General features: G+C 42.7%; 1 protein-coding gene across 3 annotated transcripts; it reads right to left on the minus strand.

Moving 5' to 3' along the window:
- Positions 1–3,172: 3,172 nt before the first annotated feature.
- ADCYAP1 (adenylate cyclase activating polypeptide 1) lies at positions 3,173–16,006 on the minus strand. 3 transcript variants are annotated; one of them, XM_034429551.3, is made up of 5 exons: positions 15,201–16,006; positions 14,703–14,825; positions 10,315–10,452; positions 9,611–9,706; positions 3,173–7,739 (listed from the first exon to the last, which is right to left on the minus strand). In XM_034429551.3, the coding sequence occupies exons 2-5, from the start codon at positions 14,816–14,818 to the stop codon at positions 7,556–7,558; spliced, it is 534 nt and encodes a 177-aa protein (XP_034285442.1). In that variant the 5' UTR covers positions 14,819–14,825; positions 15,201–16,006; the 3' UTR covers positions 3,173–7,555. The 3 variants fall into 3 exon arrangements, with proteins under 3 accessions (XP_034285442.1, XP_034285446.1, XP_034285445.1); XM_034429555.3 differs by lacking the exons at positions 14,703–14,825; positions 15,201–16,006 and adding an exon at positions 10,645–11,335 and having other exon boundaries at positions 10,315–10,449; XM_034429554.3 differs by lacking the exons at positions 14,703–14,825; positions 15,201–16,006 and adding an exon at positions 10,645–11,335.
- Between the last annotated feature and the right edge of the window lie 1,260 nt (positions 16,007–17,266).

Raw genomic sequence — 17,266 nt, forward strand, 5'->3', positions numbered from 1 at the left:
ATACAACTGGATTTCATCTTTTCCAAATGAAAAAAAGGCTTATAAGATGCCATACTCTATTGTAAATTGTGTTACATTTTTATAATTTCTCCCAAGGTCTTAATTCTCAATTCTACTACAAATGTTAATTATCATTCTGAAAAGTATATTTAAGAATGTTAATTATTATGTTGTTTTCCTATTATTTTTTAAAGGTAATTTCATTTGTATTTACTACTTGTTAAGTACAATGTTGTAGACCAGCAACAAAAATCAGGAGGAATCTGATAGTATTTTTTTTTTCAGCTAACACATTTTCATGAATGAAAGTTTATGTCCTTTAATAAAATTTGTTAATCAGAAAAGGTGCTATCTGACTTGGGTTTTTTTATCTCCTTTGAAAAATATTTCATCTTTCTCCCATATAAAATGGTCATTTCACTGTAATCCTCCTGATATATATGGTACAAGAATATATAAAGCTGAAATGTTTGACTTCAGGTGTTATCAGAACATAGCAACTGAAGACCTAAGACCAATGTGTCCATCAAAGGTCATATCAAGTTCTATACAAAAAAAAAAGAGCAGCTGACTTTTTATCTGGTACTGGCTCTTAGTAGCAAGCCCTATCCCAGTATTGCCTTCTTATAATATAAGCATGTCATGCTTAAAATGATGTGTTACAAAAATAACCTAGCAAACTGGCAATATTCTCCGAACTAGAAAACTAATTATGATAGCACATGTGAACTAAAGTTTTGTTCTTGATAGGATTTTTGTGTGTATATAAACAGCCCAGTGCAATAAGCATACTGTATAATATTGTGTGGATATTTTTAGAAGAGGACAAATAACTATAATTTATTAATATCCTTAAGATACCAATATGTTTGTCTTTTTCAGCTAAAAGTAGTTTACAGGTATTGTAGAACTTCCCTTAGGATGTAAATTGCTAATAATTTCAGATTATAGGTATCCTCCCAGCTATAATTCCATAATGTTGTTTCAAAAATACCTCATTACACATACACAATGCCCTATTCTTTCCACAATTAGAGATCAGTCCATCCAATCAAAATTATTTACATACTTGAAATTCATTGTTTATGGGTTAACTGCTTCTTAACTGTAGAGTAAGGAAGATGACTTTGATGGAAATATGCAGAATCTGTTGCCTAGGCAAAAAGGACTGATGCATTTTTTAAAGTCCAGAACACAGTCAAATAACATCCAGAAGTGCTCAGACACAGATCTAATTCACTGAATTGTAAGGAGTAGGTGGTATACAGCAGTCAGACTTGCAAGATTCTGTTATTATAGCCAACTTCAGTAAAAGTAATTATACCCTTCCCATGGAGTTGATGGTTATGGTCTGGTGTACCTTGGTGCACTGACTTTAACAACTCTCCTTGGCTCCTGTTTAGTAACTCATGGGATTGAATGGATTTAATTCCTCAAGTCAATTAATCTAAAATCGATATTCACTGGACTTTCTTCCAAGTATTCAGCATCATAGTGTCAAGCCACCATCTCTATGCATAGGTTTAATGATGAATTTGCCTGTAACAGGATAAGGCTGCAGTTCCGTTACCTATTTTTCACTCCAAGCTTTGTAGCATGCAGTTCTTGGGTGACTTGATTACTCGTTGTCTTGAATATTTCATACAGTATAGTCTTCTTAGGAGAAGAATGGCACAGCTGTCTATTCACTTTTTAATAAAAATTTGTAGGGATTTTAAGAGACTAGTTCAATACAGCTCTTAATCTACTTTAGGAATAGCAATCATAGTCATAATGGAGAACTGGAATGTTTCCAATTATACCTGAAACATTTAACTGAAATTTCCCTTTAGAATACTCTGCTATGAATTCTTATGCTGTCAAATCAACAGGCAGCCACATTTTCCTAAGGAAACCCTTTAATTTTTTGCATACTGATGGCGCTGAAGAGTCACACTGCAAATTTGAGGAGATCCAGTGACAGACCAAAAGGCTTTACAGTACAATCATTGTTTTGTGACTTGAGATAAAATAATCAGGTCTAATTTAAAAGTATTTAAAACATGTTATCACAGTATATCAGAGGCCACAGAATCAAGTGTATCCTTTTTATTATAAAAAGTATTGTGGTTCAGTGCTTTTTATTGAGCAAAGCTGATTTGTTTAAAGCTATGAAGTTCTATTACAGCAATCTTAATTGTGATTATTGTGAAGCAGGATTGTGAGGCTAAAGAAGTGCATACAGGTGAAGTCTGGCTAACCACCTCAGGGATATCTCTGAAATGCCTCCAGAAAGAAAACGGCAAGTTTTACTCTGGAAGCAACCCACTGGTTTCCATTTGTTTTGCTCCAGAATAAGTATGAGCTCATTAGCATGTAATCCATAAAAAGGTCATGCTTAATTCCTGTAGAAGTGCAGGATATTGTTCCTCAGTGCAGCAGTAAGATCATTTTAAATTCTGAATTTAACCATTTAACCAGGTGGCCATTCCCACTGTTCTCTTCTCTGCTGTTTGGACAGTGATGTGCATGACTTCATTCAGAAATGGGATAAACACCTCTACTGCCTTAGCTCCTGCATTCAACCCACATTCCTATCTTGAAGGCATCACTAATCTGGTTTATTCAGAATAAAATCCCCATGAAAGTTATTTTGTTTTAGTGAACTTGCTTAGGATAAACTAATGCCCAGAACAGCTTTCTGACTTGGTAGGCAGATCTAACCGCAGTTTCCACAATTCCAAGCCAGATGATCCTGTAAATGGTGAAAGCAATCATCCATCTTTTCTATCACTATTTAAATATAAATTAATATTTTTAAAAATGCATGATAAAATAATGGATTGATCAATAAATATTAATATGTATTTAGATAAATTTAAATTGGTTGTGGATTCTAAAAAAAGGTTGTTTTAAAGGCAGACAGCTGAATATTTATGTCTTTTTTTCAAGACAGCTGCAATTAAATATCTGGGCATACTCTCATCTTTATTAGAAACCACAGTTCGGGGAGAGTTTTTTTAATGAGTTTTCTGATACCTACATGTTGCAGTGGAACTAAAAGAGGGACAAGAGAAGCAGGTTTTTTCCATAAGGTCAAAGAAGGACTTGTCACTTGACATATAAACTTAAAAGCAAGACTTACTTAAATGGCTCTTTTGCACAGCCTCCCCCAAACAGTAGACAAAATTGCATTGTTTACAAAAATTTATTAATACAAACTTTACACACTTTAAAATAACAGTGCTCAAAGTCCCAGCGGAGACCATGAGTGCTTATAATCATTTTTTTTTTAATTCTTGCCGCAGTGCTTTTGTGATACTCAAGTTGCTACACAGAAAAAGGAGAGGAAAAAATAGATATATAGATATCGATATAAATATTTCCAAAAGACTGACATCTAACCTCAGTGATCACTGGATTTCCAAAGGGGATCCACTGGATTTAAGGCTTTTGGCGATAGCTATTCTACAAACAGGCGATCACTGGCCCGGATAGAAAAACGTACCCAGGCGGACTGGCTGCAACTAACTAGTTCTCTGACCGGCGGGGCGAAGTTGATCGCCACAAGCAAGTCAAAGGCAGAACCCGCGAGGTCGCCCTCTCCGCACCAAGCACGTGACGCGCGCGCGCGCGCGCACACACATACACACACACAGCAGTTACACACAAACATACATTTAAAAAAAAAAAAAAAAAAGGACCGCACGCGGGAGAACAAGTCCTGCCCGCTGTTTTCGTCAGAGAAGCGGCTCGCGAGAAATTCAACCCAAAAGGGAAAATAGGATGGGAGGGTGGGGGGAAAAAAAAGGAAGGAAAGAAAGAAAAAAAAGAAAGGCAAGCGGATGTCTTGCAGCATTGTAGGGCCACTAAATAGCCATCTGTGATCTCGTGGCGATTTTAAAGGCGAAGGGAAGGCACGGAAAGTTGCGTCCTACGGCACGTGGCCTGAACGGGAGGCGAAACTCCCGAGGGAAGTTGAGCTCAGCCCCCCACCCCACCCCGCTCCGTCCTCGGGTCGAAGGCCCGCGGGCTGCAGACGGCCCCTTTGGGGCCCCGAGGAAAGCTATCCTGGCTTCAGTACTCCGGACCCCAGCTAGGCCCAGGGCAATTCCCTGCTCTAACGGGAAGTGGGGGGTTCGAAACCAAGCCTAGACCGGGTTTAGGATCTGCCCTGTTTTTCCAAGCCCCGTTGCACTTGCTCCAGTCCCTTCCCAACGGGTGCCCCAGGAGGGTTGACCGCGTTGATGGGATAAGGATCAGGGCGCCAAGTTCCCAAATTATCAGCCCATGCCTCCGCCGACTGAGCCAGGCAGCTAGCGATTCCTATGGGAAGGGTTATTGGGGTAAAATCAAGCGGAGCGGTCAGTTCAGACTAAAGTTCCACTGGTCATTCAAGATCACCTTTGGAAAGGGAATATTTTTTTAAAAAAAATACATGCAGTTTAAGAGAATTGGTTGTGGTCGCTCGTTTATGCCTTATAACTAGAAGTTGTTACACTCTGTAAACAAGGAAGTGATCTCTTGGACTGGAGGAGCCTAAAAGTATTAAGCTGTTTGAAATCATTGTCACTTGCTAGGTAATATATAAATATTGAGGAAATCAGCTGTAAGTGGCTGGATATACAGCCAGTCTTTATCAAGTGTGGAGGGTGGGGAATAGAGCGTATCTTTCCACTAGCTTCCCTCTTACCTCTCCTGTTTTGGGAATAAAATTCTTAAGGTTTCAACCCATTTTTCAGTCATTCAAAAAAAAAAAAAAAGGAATGAGGGTATCAAGTGTTTCATATCCAGTAGGTCATTTCTCATTCTGGCCACCCCAATTCAATCAATTCAAAGCAATCTCACAAAAGTGGATTAACTCCAATAGACCTAGTTTAAAGGGGGGGGGGGGTAATATGTCTAAATAGGATTTTTTTTTCTCATTGAAATGTCTTAAGAAATTCTCCAGAGAAAGTACAATGGTTTTCCAGAGAGGCGGCCATGTAAATCTATCATTTGAAATCACAAAAGGTCTTGTGACACCTTAAATACTAACAAATGTTGTCGTTGGTGTTGAAGGTGCCTCAACCTTTGTTTATGCTGAAAATAGTGCTGGTATTTAAAAAACCAAGTGTCCTTGATTCCAGTGGAAACCAAATGATTGGTTTACTGCTCATTTTCCTAGTTATTTGGATGACTTCGGTTTATTCATATCTGTGAGTAGCATTGTGCTCAGGCCCACCATAGTCTAGGTAGGTGAATGAACAGGAGTTTAGCTTGGTTCCAATATAGGTAGGGAAAGCAGCTTTAAGCTTTTTGATTGCAGCACTTTTATTGGATTAAATCCAAATTCTGCCAACTGAATCAGGAGATACATTTAGCTGTTCATTCGCCAGAGGAGGGAAGGGGAGAAAATAAGTACCTTCATAGTCCATTTCTAAATCATTCCACTCCACCCCCACCCCTCACCCACCTCCCCGTCACATTTCCAAATCCCCATCCATACAGAAAGATGATTGATAAATATCAGAAACTGAAGCGCAAATGGACACTACACATTCTAGTATGACAAAAGTTGATTGTATGAAATAAATTTTACTAAGCGGTTAAAGCCATGATGTAGAAAAATACATTTTAAACCTCCAAACTCAATAAATCAACAAGGAACCAAAAGAATTAAAATATATATTTTTAAAAGAACCTTTTCTGTAATAGTGCGTTAAGTATTTAGTAGTAGATATAGAGATATATATAGTCGCTACAACAAGGGGGAGGGGGCCTGAAACGGTCTTACAATCAGAGCTCGCGTCATAACAAAACTCAAAAATGCCTGAGGCGTTCACAATATAATTTGTTCGTTGTTGTTTTCAAGCCAAAACAAACTGAAATGACCCGGATGGAAAACACAACATTGCGAGAGAGGCCATGAGGGGAGGGATGCGTAAAATCTACGGGCAACACCGAAGGCGGAAAAGGTGGCTCCCCCTGGCCAGGCCCGGAGGGGCTATTCCAAAGAGAAAAGGCCGGCCAATAGAGCAAGATGCGAGGGCGCCTGGGCAGCACTGGAGAGGTGCACGGGATCCTTTGTGGCGCGCGGTGGCCCTAAATCTCTGGGCAGGGCTCGAAGATAACACGGTGCGAATTTGGGGGTGTTCCCTCGGATTATTTCGTGCCTTACTAGAAAACGAGTCCAGCAAGGCGAAGCGTCCCGTCTGGATTCCCTCTCCCTGATGAACTGGTTTTCTAGCAGCAGAGCATTTCTTTCTGCCCCTCCTAGCCCTAGTTGAAGTGGCGCTGTCCGCTATATCGCGCTCATTGCGCGGAAGCGAGAGAAGCAATTTATTTGACTTGGAGCCTGGACTGCGTCAATCCAAACTCAGAAGGGTTGAGGAAGAGACATTTCTCCCGTTCTTTAAGGGAAGCTTTTTAACTCCTGTAGTTATTTCTTTAGAAAAAGAAAGTATGAAGAGAAACCAACCTACTCTTATGGTTTGGAGGAAGGGCTTCCCCCACCGTATCCTTCCCTGAAAAATGCATATGGGTACATTTTCTCTTACTCACTGAACGGGAGCAGCTGCAGTACTGTACAGTACTGAGCCCTAAATCTTTAAGCGAAATGGGTTGGTTCTCCCATAGTTTCTAAGTAGCAGGAAGATCTGCTGAGTGGGAGGAGGAGGTCACACCAAAAAAAAAATGACTAGAGGGCAGCAGGCTGGTTCATGCTGCATATTATGCAGCCCCGAGTAAACTTACCCTTCATGGATTGGGGGGGGGGGTGCAGACTGATTCTTAGGAAGTAAGGCAATGCCTTCTCTAGCCCGAGATGGGGATAGGAGTAATGGCCAAGGGCTTTTCCGGAAAGACTTCCAGGGGCCGGAGATGCTCTCTGCTCAAGAGCATCCTAAACCCCTAGGAACAGAATATTTTTATTTATTTTTTTTGTGAATGTACAATAGCAAGTGGAGAACAGCTATTCTTTCAACCCTGTCATAAATAAAAAATACTTTCCTTTATTTTCCATTACAAAAATAGGAATCATATTCAAAGCAATGATTGTCTCCCTCTTACTCTCTATATCTTCTATTTTATATAAAAACATAAGCTTAGAGCCCTCGTTTTTTGTGTGTGCAAAGCTAACCACTAAAGGACTATTAATCGGGTCTGTTTACTAATCCAGAGTTTTACCCAAATCACTACCTTTCAAACAGTAAGGTAGCTGTCGGGATGAGAGGAGTTGTAATCAAGCACGTTTGAAGGGAATCTGGTTGGGGAAAGCTCTATCACTAATGCATCCTTATTCAGTATTTATTATTTTATATCTATTTATTTAAAGGGTTGGTCCACAAAGTAGATCTGTGCGTTTCTCTAGTGCTTACTCTTAATTTAATTTTTTGTACAAAAGAAAAACAATATTATTATCAAAATAGTCATTTAATGGCTTTACTTCATACATAAATACATGTTTAGATAACATAGGAGAGTGGTGATTGATCAGTCAGTTTGGAAATGACTTTGGGGGTGGGGTGGTCCTCTCTCAGATTTTTTTCCCGGGGGGGGGACTCTTGTGTACACAGGAGTGGTTGGGAGCTCATCGCTACAAATAAGCTACTCGCCGTCCTTTGTTTTTAACTCTTTGTTTATACCTTTTACCCAGGACTGCTGCCAAGTATTTCTTGACAGCCATTTGTTTTCGGTAGCGGCTATAACTGTCTGTGAATATGCCATCCGAGTGCCTTTTGGAAAGGGGTTCTGAGTCGTCCTCTAGGCTGCTGGTCCCACTGCAAGACAAAGAAAGAAAAGCAATCCATGGTTGGTGCAACATTGGGATCAACAGACAGCACCAGTAGAAGCAGAAGCGAAATCTCTAAGGAGGGCAAGGAAGAAGAAGAAAAATGTACAGAATGGAAACATCTGACAGTCACTGACAGGCAATGAAAAGGGCAGTGACTAAGATCCCAATAGCTGGGTTCTGGAGAGGCATTTTTCACACCTGTGTGGATTCTTTAAGCAGTTCTTGAACTCTTAACAAGATCCTTTTAACCTTTGATAAGCCTGCTTATTTTGCATTTTAGGTTGCAATGCTGAGAGTCAGCACTCCCTCTCTTTCTTCCAGGCCAAATATCCAAATCTCCTCCCAGAAGGTTTGCCTGCCTTGATCGCTCCTGTTCCCTTTTTTAAAAAAATTCTTTTTAATAACCTAAGGATTTTTTCCCCAATCATTATTTGTCTTCACTCAAACATATCCCAAAGAATTTGGGCTGCGTGGGAATTGGAGTGTTGTTTTTTTTCTTCTTTATGTGGTTGGTTGGTGAACAGCTAAAGCAACACGTAGACTGTGGGGTAGAAGCAAAAGGAATCAGTGGTAGGTTCTTCCTTGAGGAGGAGACAAAGGATTTCTCTAAACATGCTGCGGAAGTTGGAGACTGATCACAATGCAAGCCGACAAGGGAGACCAGCTCGCCAAGTTCTGCATTATTCATGAATAAATTGTATAATTCATTCCCCCCCTTCATTAAAATGTTGCCTTCTGCTGATAGGTACAGTGATACATATGAGCATGATGGGCTCATATCGCCTGGGAGATTTGATTTCAAGCCACTAAAACTGGGAGGTTCTATTCCCAAATCCTTCTCTTGCCCAATCCATTTAATTTTCACACCACAAAATTCTTGATAACTCTATACCTGGATCAATGGAAATGTGATCTTTTCTTCCTCTGAGACAGAGACCTTTAGCATTGATTCATCACAGAGCAAGTTGGGGCAGCAGGGGCAGGATCCATAAAGGACTGAAGTGTACAGTAACTGAGGCTGTTTTTAATCAGCTGAGCTGATGCCAATGGTATCATATTAAACAGCATTTAGGAATAATAGTGGCACAATTCAGAGTTGCAAATCAGAAAACTTAGTCTAACTGATTTTAATGACCCGTCCACAATATACAACAGATTGCACACTAAGGATATTCAGATTGGTATCCCAAGTGTAACAATAAAAGGTTATGGTATCTGGGGGAGGGGTGTTAAATATTGTTCTGAATTTTGCATCCAGACGTAGAGTAGAAAAAGAGCAAGGAGATTATTGGCCAAGGAAGCAATTTTATACAAAGGACCTTATTTTTGCATTCAAATCAATACTCCTGTCAAATTTGTCCAGAAAGAAATTCCACTGAGACCAAATGAGGGAAATTTATTTCCATAAAAATACATTTTGGATTACAATCTTACAAGCCCAAGTCTTGCACATTGCACAATAGCATCCAGGAGGAATCAAGCTATTGGACCGCAGGCCAGTTAGGAGGCTGGCAACTCAAATCAAAAATTCATTTGTATGAATGAAGGAATGTGTGTAGTACATAGATTAAGTACTCTGATGCAAAAGGCATTTTTCATTTCTTCCACCAAGGACGAGATTCAAGCACACGCCTAGTGAAAGGAAGTTCATTTTGTTTAAAGCACACATCTTTAGGAGGAAGAGAGAGGGCGAAATACACTGCTGAGCATCTAATGATATGTTAATGGTGTTGAATACATTTAGCAGTCCTGAGGGTGGGGTTGTCATTAAGCCTTGTTTCTTTAAAAGCTGCTTGTTTTGCTCTCTAACACAAACACAAACATACAAGAATCTACAGACAAGAGATAACATCTTACCCCACCCGCTTGGCCATCAGAGAATGCAAATACTTCCTTGCAGATAGCTGGCCCAGCACTTTTCTGTACGCTTTGTTAAGTATCCCATCTGTACGCCTAAAAGGGAGAAGTGGAAAGAACACAGATTAATAAGCAACAAGGGGTGCTGATTACCCAATTCCCATAGACACCATGGACATCCTCTCCTCCCTCCCCCCTCTGCAAGCCGATAAGCCACCGAAGAGCAGGGAAAGACCCCTGGGAAGGCTCTGGCATCAGTCTGGCCCCTACTTCTCCTTGGTATTCCCCAGGGAGACCCAGCCGCGCCTATCTTGGCAGCGGCGTCTGGCTGTCAAGACCAGCTGCCTCTCCCTCCCCCCCCCCCCAACCTCCGGTTGACTTCAAAGGCTGGACGAAGTAAGCTGATGGCTGCCGACTCCCGATTCTCGCTTTTCCAGAGTGGAGGAGAAGCGGTAAGTCTGATTTCGTCTGCCTTACTGTATCGACCACCCCTTCCCCCTTGCTTGTTCGCCCGGGCTGCCTCTGGACTCTTCCCGAGGGATGCCAGTTGATTCTGCTCTCTCTCTCTTGCCCCCTCTTTCCTTCAAGACAAAGCTCGGAAGCGCAAGGGAAATCCGCCCGCCACACCCACAGAGGTGGGCTGAGATGCGAGTGCCACCACCAGCCCCGGACGTTCAAAATATATAAATGCAACATTAAATCACCTTTTTTCCGGCGGGTAATACAAAGTGTACATGTCGTCCAGCATGGAGGAAGGGTCGGCTATACTGAGGGGTTCGCTGTCAAAGGCATAGTCCGAAAGAGTGTTGCCCTCTTCGTCGTACATTTCATCTTCCAGCCTACTGAAGGAGAACAGAGGCACAAGCGCCGCCTTAATTTGTGGGGGGGGGGATGCAGCGGAGGGGCAATTTGGGAAGGGGACGGATGAGAGTCGGTAAGAAGACGAGCGCCCACCCGCAAAAACCCCTCTGGCTGGTTAAGTGGGGTATTCCCGGGAAAGAGAGAAAGGGCACCACCATCCCCGTTACACACACCTGCTGGCTGCTGCAGAAGCCCCGCTGTCCATCCCGACAACCTCCAAATGAGAGAAATGACAGTTCCCTGTACAAGCTGGGAATTTGGAACCGGTTGCCCGGCTAACTCTGGGACAATTGCCCCTCTTTTGGGAAGAAGGGCCGGGGTAGAAAGATAAAAATCAACCCTAAAACCCCGAACAAGCGCCTTTCCCTAGGCTAGCTCCTTGTATCGCCCTTCCCCTTTCAGTCTGCCAAAAGACCCCTTCTGCAAAGGGACAAAGGCGGATCTGAGAGACCAACGCACTTTTGGGCTTTTTTCTCAAGCCCAAAGACGCTCAGTTGCACTCCCGACCCAGATTTCAACGGAGCCGCGCTGCTTTCATTTAACCTGCGGGTATATTTCTTAGCCCCCCCCCCCCATTAGCAACAATGGAAACCCAAAAAAGGAAGAAACGGGGCCTTGGGCTGGAAGGGCAACGGAGACAGGGGCTCTATCGGGTTGGCCTGGAACACCAAAGCTTGCCACGGAACAAAGAAATGCAGACAGCGTGGCTGCTCCCGGAGGACTTGCACTTTCTGGCCAACAAGGTTGTTCCCTTTCGCCCACCAGCCTCCTACGGCAACGAAGCTCTCTCGGGCGCCTCTGCGCGTTTCTTGGCTAGGCGGAGTTGACAGACACAGGATCCCAACCCTGAAACCATTGCCTGGGGGATACAAGTGAGCCGGCTTGGCTGCCATTGTAGAGCTTCTTTCCTTCCTACCTGAGTGCATCCACACGGTGTGTCACCCCACCCACCAAAGGTCCACCCAGAGGACCTTCTCCTTCCTCCTCCCTTCGCCTCCTTGCAGCCTTCCCTTCCTCCCTCTACAAAGACACACCACGCCTCCTCTTCCCTCCGCCGGTTCCCTGCTTTTAGGTCATTGTGCATCTCCGGCAGTTATTTTCGTCGGCGGAGCTCTGGCAGGAGCGATCAATAATAGATGCTCCTCAAGGGTTTCGCGGCTGCTAATTCGGGTGCTTGAAGGCTGCCGGCGCCCTCTGAGCCAAGAAGGGAAGGAAAGTCCCTCTCCCGGTGCGGGCCGCTGCTTTCCAACGCCCGCCCCATCCCCACCCCCCACTCCATCCCATACAGGTGGGATTCGGGGAGAAGGAAAAGGACAAGCGGGGATAACCGTCCCCAGAACCGGGTGGGTGTGGACAAAGCTGGTTCGTTTCAGGACAATCTCGGAGTCTGCGCAGCAGCGCAATTTGCGCTGTTTGGCCGCTCTTTCTGCTATTGCCAAGAGTGCGCCGCAGTCCCCCCCCCCCCCGCTTTCCCGTGGGAGGGAAAACCTGTTTTTCTCCCCAGGATTGGTGGAAGGGGGGAAAAAAACCCAACCTCCCCCGCCCCTCCCTTCTCTCCTCGCGCAGTGGCGCCTCCCAATTCGTCTGGACTAGAATCCAGCAATGCCTTGAACTTCTTAAAGCTTCCCCAAAGGACCTCGGCAGCTCTCAGTGCGGGGAGGAATTCGAGTGCGGGCCTTTTTCCTCTCCAGAAGCAACGCTTAGGACGGCTTTCCTCGACAAAAGCTGATTTCCCTCAAGTAGCTTTGGGAGATTTTCCGAAATGTTCCAACTAGGTCCGCATTCTGCCCCTTAATTTGATTAATTTGGGCTTTAGCTGGCAATTAATGTAGACTGCCCCTGAATAAGGAGGCGTTATTCAACCATAAAAATTTAAATAATAATAAATAAATAAACCAAATAGCGATTTCTTTTTATTTTTTCAAGAAATTTGTATAAATCTTATTTGCTCTCCTGTGGTCTCTGCTTTATTTTTTCAGTCACATACTACCTTGGTTCTCTCCTATCGCTGGAAGTTACCAATTTTTTTATATTAAGAAGTGCAAAGGGGATACCACAACCGTCATCCTTAATTGACCCCCACTGTGGATTGTGAAATAAATCTTACGGCACATAACATTAACTGGATTCCCACACTAAATCCTTCTTTGCATCTTTGGGACCAGTCTGGCAAACCAGCCAGAGTTTGAAATTAATAGTATCAAATCTTCAAAGTAATGTGGGTTTTCTTATTCAATAGACTGTTGTAAATTTATTTTAAAGAATTTATTGATTTGGAATTTATTGCTAAACAAATACATTTAAATTTTGGGCAGAAATTGTGGGAAGAAAATGACTTCAAGAAGGTAGTTAAACAACAGTCCTAAAAGACATTATTATAGGAGAATCATGTCCTTCTAAGGCATGTTGGTGTAAACCTTTTGGGTTCTAGGAATTCCAGAAACAAATTATATATTTAAAAAAATAACTGACATGCCTGGAGGGAAGGAGGAGTCTAACAGTCTTCCTATATTTCCTACAATGACAGGAAATAAGAAACCAGCTGAACTGAACTGAAAAGCATTGGGGATCAGATAACTCCATTGTGAGAACCTGTGTTAGCCAATCGTTCAAATCTTACAAGACAGTCAGCAGACAGAAATCATTCCAAACGTCAACCAATGCTGACATTTGGAAAAGATTTGGCCCGATACCATGTACTGCTTGACTTCAGTTTGGACTACACTTCAGTTATTCTAAATTTCATAGAATTAAAAATGGTAGCTGCTACAAAATTAAGACACCAATGAATCTATCTCAGCTTCTGCGGTTTTTATTATTAGTTACAGAAATGTTTTGCCATTGCTTTCATCCAAGACAGGTTTCCATCTTCCCATGCTAACCTACATCCCTGGGATGACCGGGATCAATCCTCTTTCAAATTAGCCAATTTACAGACATCTACTGAAATAAATAGGCATTGATCAAGTAAATCAGATGATTTGGTAATTCTCTGAAAAACTATCATGTACAAAAGGAATAATTTCATGATTTCAAACCTTGATTCATACTACCAGAAATGTAATAGATGATGCAGTGTTTCAACTGCAGCCAAATACCTTCCTCTCGTAACTTCTTTAATGCCTGCCAGACAAGATAATAGGCTATGGGCAACCAAATTCCAGATCAGAAATAGAGTGCTAGTGTATACATGTATAATTATATCCTGGAATCTACAGAGATATTTACATAGTTTCATTGTAAGGCTGCTAAGTAACACACTGATCTAAAAGTAATATTTATTAAACGTTTTAGGCTAACTTCTGGAAAATTATGTACACACATTATGTACAATGGAATTTATTTAGAAATAAATTCCATTGGTATAACTGGCACTTACTTCTGAGTAAGCATGGCCACATTAATGCCTAGCATTAATAAGAATTTCTACATTGTTTTCTTCACGTTGGAGATAAACTCAAAGATAAGTAAATAACACTTACAAAGGAGTTTTAGCCATTGTGATCCTAAACACACAGCTCTAGAGTATTACTCTAGGATTATTTAGGATACTAACCTGAAAAGGGGAAGCCACTGACTTTGTGTTTCAATCAGGGATTCCCAAGAGACCGTGATGGAAAAGCCTAGTCCGAAGGAACTCCCCCACCCCACCTCCTTCCCCAAATCAAAATTATTACTCTCTGGAGGGAAACCAGAGGAAGAATAAATCTTGTCAATTTGGGGCAAGATGTAAGAGATGGAAGTTTCCACTGAGCAATTAATTAAACAAAACGCGCACATACACACACTTACATGCATATGCGCTCAAGCACGCACGCGCGTTTTCTTCTTCCCTCTCTCACACACGCATATGTACACACCCCGGTCAAAATACTGTAACCTCGCATGTTTTCCTGGCCGTTCCGTTTTCCCACGCTCCTAAAGAATCACCGCCTGTCTTGAACCTAAGAGTCCCAATAGACTTCTACCCCAGGTAGGACATACAAGTGGAAGCCCCTCCACGATCTCAATTCTTCCAGCCTGTCTTAGCAGAAGTTGCCTTCCCCCTTTGCCAGATGTGGCGAAGTCGCCTTGGACAAGGGACTAAGCTCTCCAGCTTTAACCTGGACAGCTGCGAGGGAGACGGCCGAATCGCAAAGGAGCAGACGAGTCAGGAGTGCCGGGCGGCGACGGCAGCCAAGGCTGGGTTCTGGCTAGGGGGCGGGGAAGGCAGACAGAATAGGGCACTTACCTCAGCGTGGGGTACTGAAGTCCAGCAGCGGCGGCGGCAGCAGCAGGTGAGCAGTAGACGCTGCAGTGCATAATCAGCCCATAAAGCAGCAGGGCGAGAAACGCTTTGCTGCACATCGCCACTCTGAGAAGGAAGGAAGGAAGGAAGGAAGGAAGGAAGGAAGGAAGGAAGGAAGGAAGGAAGGAAGGAAGGAAGGAAGGAAGGAAAGAGAGCGACTGTCACAGTTGGGTTTTTCTGGGGGCCCTGGTCCCCGCTAAGAAAGAGGCTCCGTAAGCTTGGCCCACCAGGCGCAGAGAAAGCTGCCTTTGGGATTGCGCCTTTCCCCTCCCCCTCTCCCTCCTCCATTCCTTCCCCTCCCTTCCTGATTTACGAGCCATTCATCCCGCTTAGCTGTCCCCAACCTGGCGCCCTCCAGAGCTGTTGCACTACAACTCCCTTTGCTCTTCCGCTGGCAGGATGAAAATTGTAGCCCAGCGCACCTGATCTAGTGTAACTTACCATTCAACTCGAGAGAGTGAGGACGAGACTGAGTCTGGATCCCAAAGGCTTTCTTCTGAAGTTTGGCGGCTATAGTTTAATCCTCTTGAAGCATCGCTGCCTCTCTCTACTTCTCTGTCTTCCGTCCTCTGATGGGCAAAAGGGAAACCGCAGAAAGGGAGGGGGCGTGTGGGATAGACAGCAGAGCGACTGGTTGTCTGCCTAACTTAAAAGGGGGGGGAGAGGAAATCCGCTCAAATTACCAAAAAAAAAAAAAAAAGTTTGCAGAAAGTGTCTCCCCTGCCAGGGAGTGTAGAGACACGGAGAGCAAGGGAAATAGAAGAAGAGCGGGCTCTTTAGGTGGGAAGAGCCCCAGCCGATCAGAGCAGCAGCAGGTGAGAGCTAGTTGTGTTCTTCCGAGGTTTCAGAGCTTCTGTCTTCACTGAGCTGCTTCTGTTGTTCGTTGATATTTTCACCGCTCTTCTCTTCTGTGTCTTCCAAGTTGAGGAGCCTTCCGCTGTTTGCCGCTGACATCCACCCGCCTTCTCAGCTGTCAGATCTTTTGCACACTTGGCTTTCTGATCAACAGCTCTCGGTTGCACACCAGAACCTCTCTCTCTCTCTTTCTCTCTCTCTCTTGTTGTCTTGCCGAGTGTCTAGCTTATCTTCCTTCGCTGTTGATGTGGCATTCGGATTTTTATTTGCCGATGACTTTTCATTTTTGTTGTTGCAGTCACGTAATAATCGGTATCAGAAAAGACGTCACCACTCCAATTCCTCAAGGGACATAACGACTCTATGTCCAAGATGATGCGAACAGGAGTCATAAGCTTCTCATAAGCACTTGCTTTAAGTTGCACTTCCTCCCTCACCTCCCCCCCCCGCGACCCCTTCCGTAGCCTTTTCAAACTAAAGTTTCAGTGACTTGCCTTTCTCAAATTTCGCTTTTCTTCTCGAATTTCATTACATTGAATTATATATTTCATTTTTTAATTTATTTTTAGACTCTGTTTTTACTGCCTGTAAGCCGCCTAGAGTAGCCGAGAGCGAGAAGGCAGCCATATAAATGTTCTAAATAAAATAAATAAATAGAAATTTAAAGGAACTCTCGTGCTCCCAAACTTCTTATTGAAAGCAGGATGGGTGGAGAGGATAGAATTTAACAGAAATTAGTTTCAAATAAAACTCAGATAAATAATATCTTTCCAACTAAGTGACTTTTTTTTTCTTTTTAAACTGAAGACCTGCCACAATTCCTAAACGCTGTATTCTTGATTACAGAATCAAAACATCTTGGAAACCATTTGCTGGTTCAGTTAAATACTGTAAAGAGGATTATTGGTCTTGTTCTTACTATAATCAGTATTATTAGTTTGCAGAAATCTGTTTGAAGCTGTAGATTCTTAGGATATTTCTAATTACGAATGGCAATGGACAGTTTCTAGCCAGAGGGTGCATTTATTAATACACTAGGTAGGAGAACAGTTTCTGCCCTGGTGGAACTGTCCAAGCACAGTGGTGCTGAACTGGCTTTGGCAAACAAACAAGTAGCTCGGGGAAAGAATGCCTTACCGAGATCCAATATTGGCAGGCAAAGCAATGTCCTTATCACCTAGTCTGTAAAATCCATAAGCCTAGTCCGTCTTATTGAAATTATATTTATTTCAAATTCTTCAAAGTGTTTTGAAAAAATATATTTTTTAAAATATATTCCACGTGGCACTCCAGACTCAAAATAGGTTTCATCCTTTTAGATGTGAGGAAAATTGCACCAGATTTTATGCTTTTTTTAAAGACATAACACATAATGCAATACTTTTAACAAGTAATTATTTCTATGTTTGAAATCATAATGTCAAAAATATGGAAATATGAACAAGAAGAAAATTATTAGAATGATATGAATGCTAGTTTTAAAAAATCTATCTATTTTCTACACAAAAGCAGTTTGGCAGTTTGAATACTTTCCAAATCAGCACACAGATTTTTCTTAAATTGTCAAATACAGAAAAAATTCTTCAGGAAACCCTTCAAGACTTCATGATCTGTTGCTTGGTCACCATCCCTCAACACCAACTATGAGCAAA

The sequence above is a fragment of the Pantherophis guttatus genome, chromosome 3, assembly GCF_059756535.1.
Source record: "Pantherophis guttatus breed Tessera chromosome 3, ASM5975653v1, whole genome shotgun sequence".
In the NCBI taxonomy this organism is placed as follows: Eukaryota; Metazoa; Chordata; class Lepidosauria; order Squamata; family Colubridae; genus Pantherophis; species Pantherophis guttatus.

Bases quoted from the DNA above. Each gene is read 5' to 3' on its own strand.
- ADCYAP1 (XM_034429551.3), bottom strand. From the start codon at position 14,818: ATGTGCAGCAAAGCGTTTCTCGCCCTGCTGCTTTATGGGCTGATTATG. The intron at 10,453-14,702 runs GTAAGTGCCCTA...GTTCTCCTTCAG, and splicing joins CTTCAGTACCCCACGCTGAG to TAGGCTGGAAGATGAAATGT. The intron at 7,740-9,610 runs GTAAGATGTTAT...TTTGTCTTGCAG, and splicing joins CTGATGGCCAAGCGGGTGGG to TGGGACCAGCAGCCTAGAGG.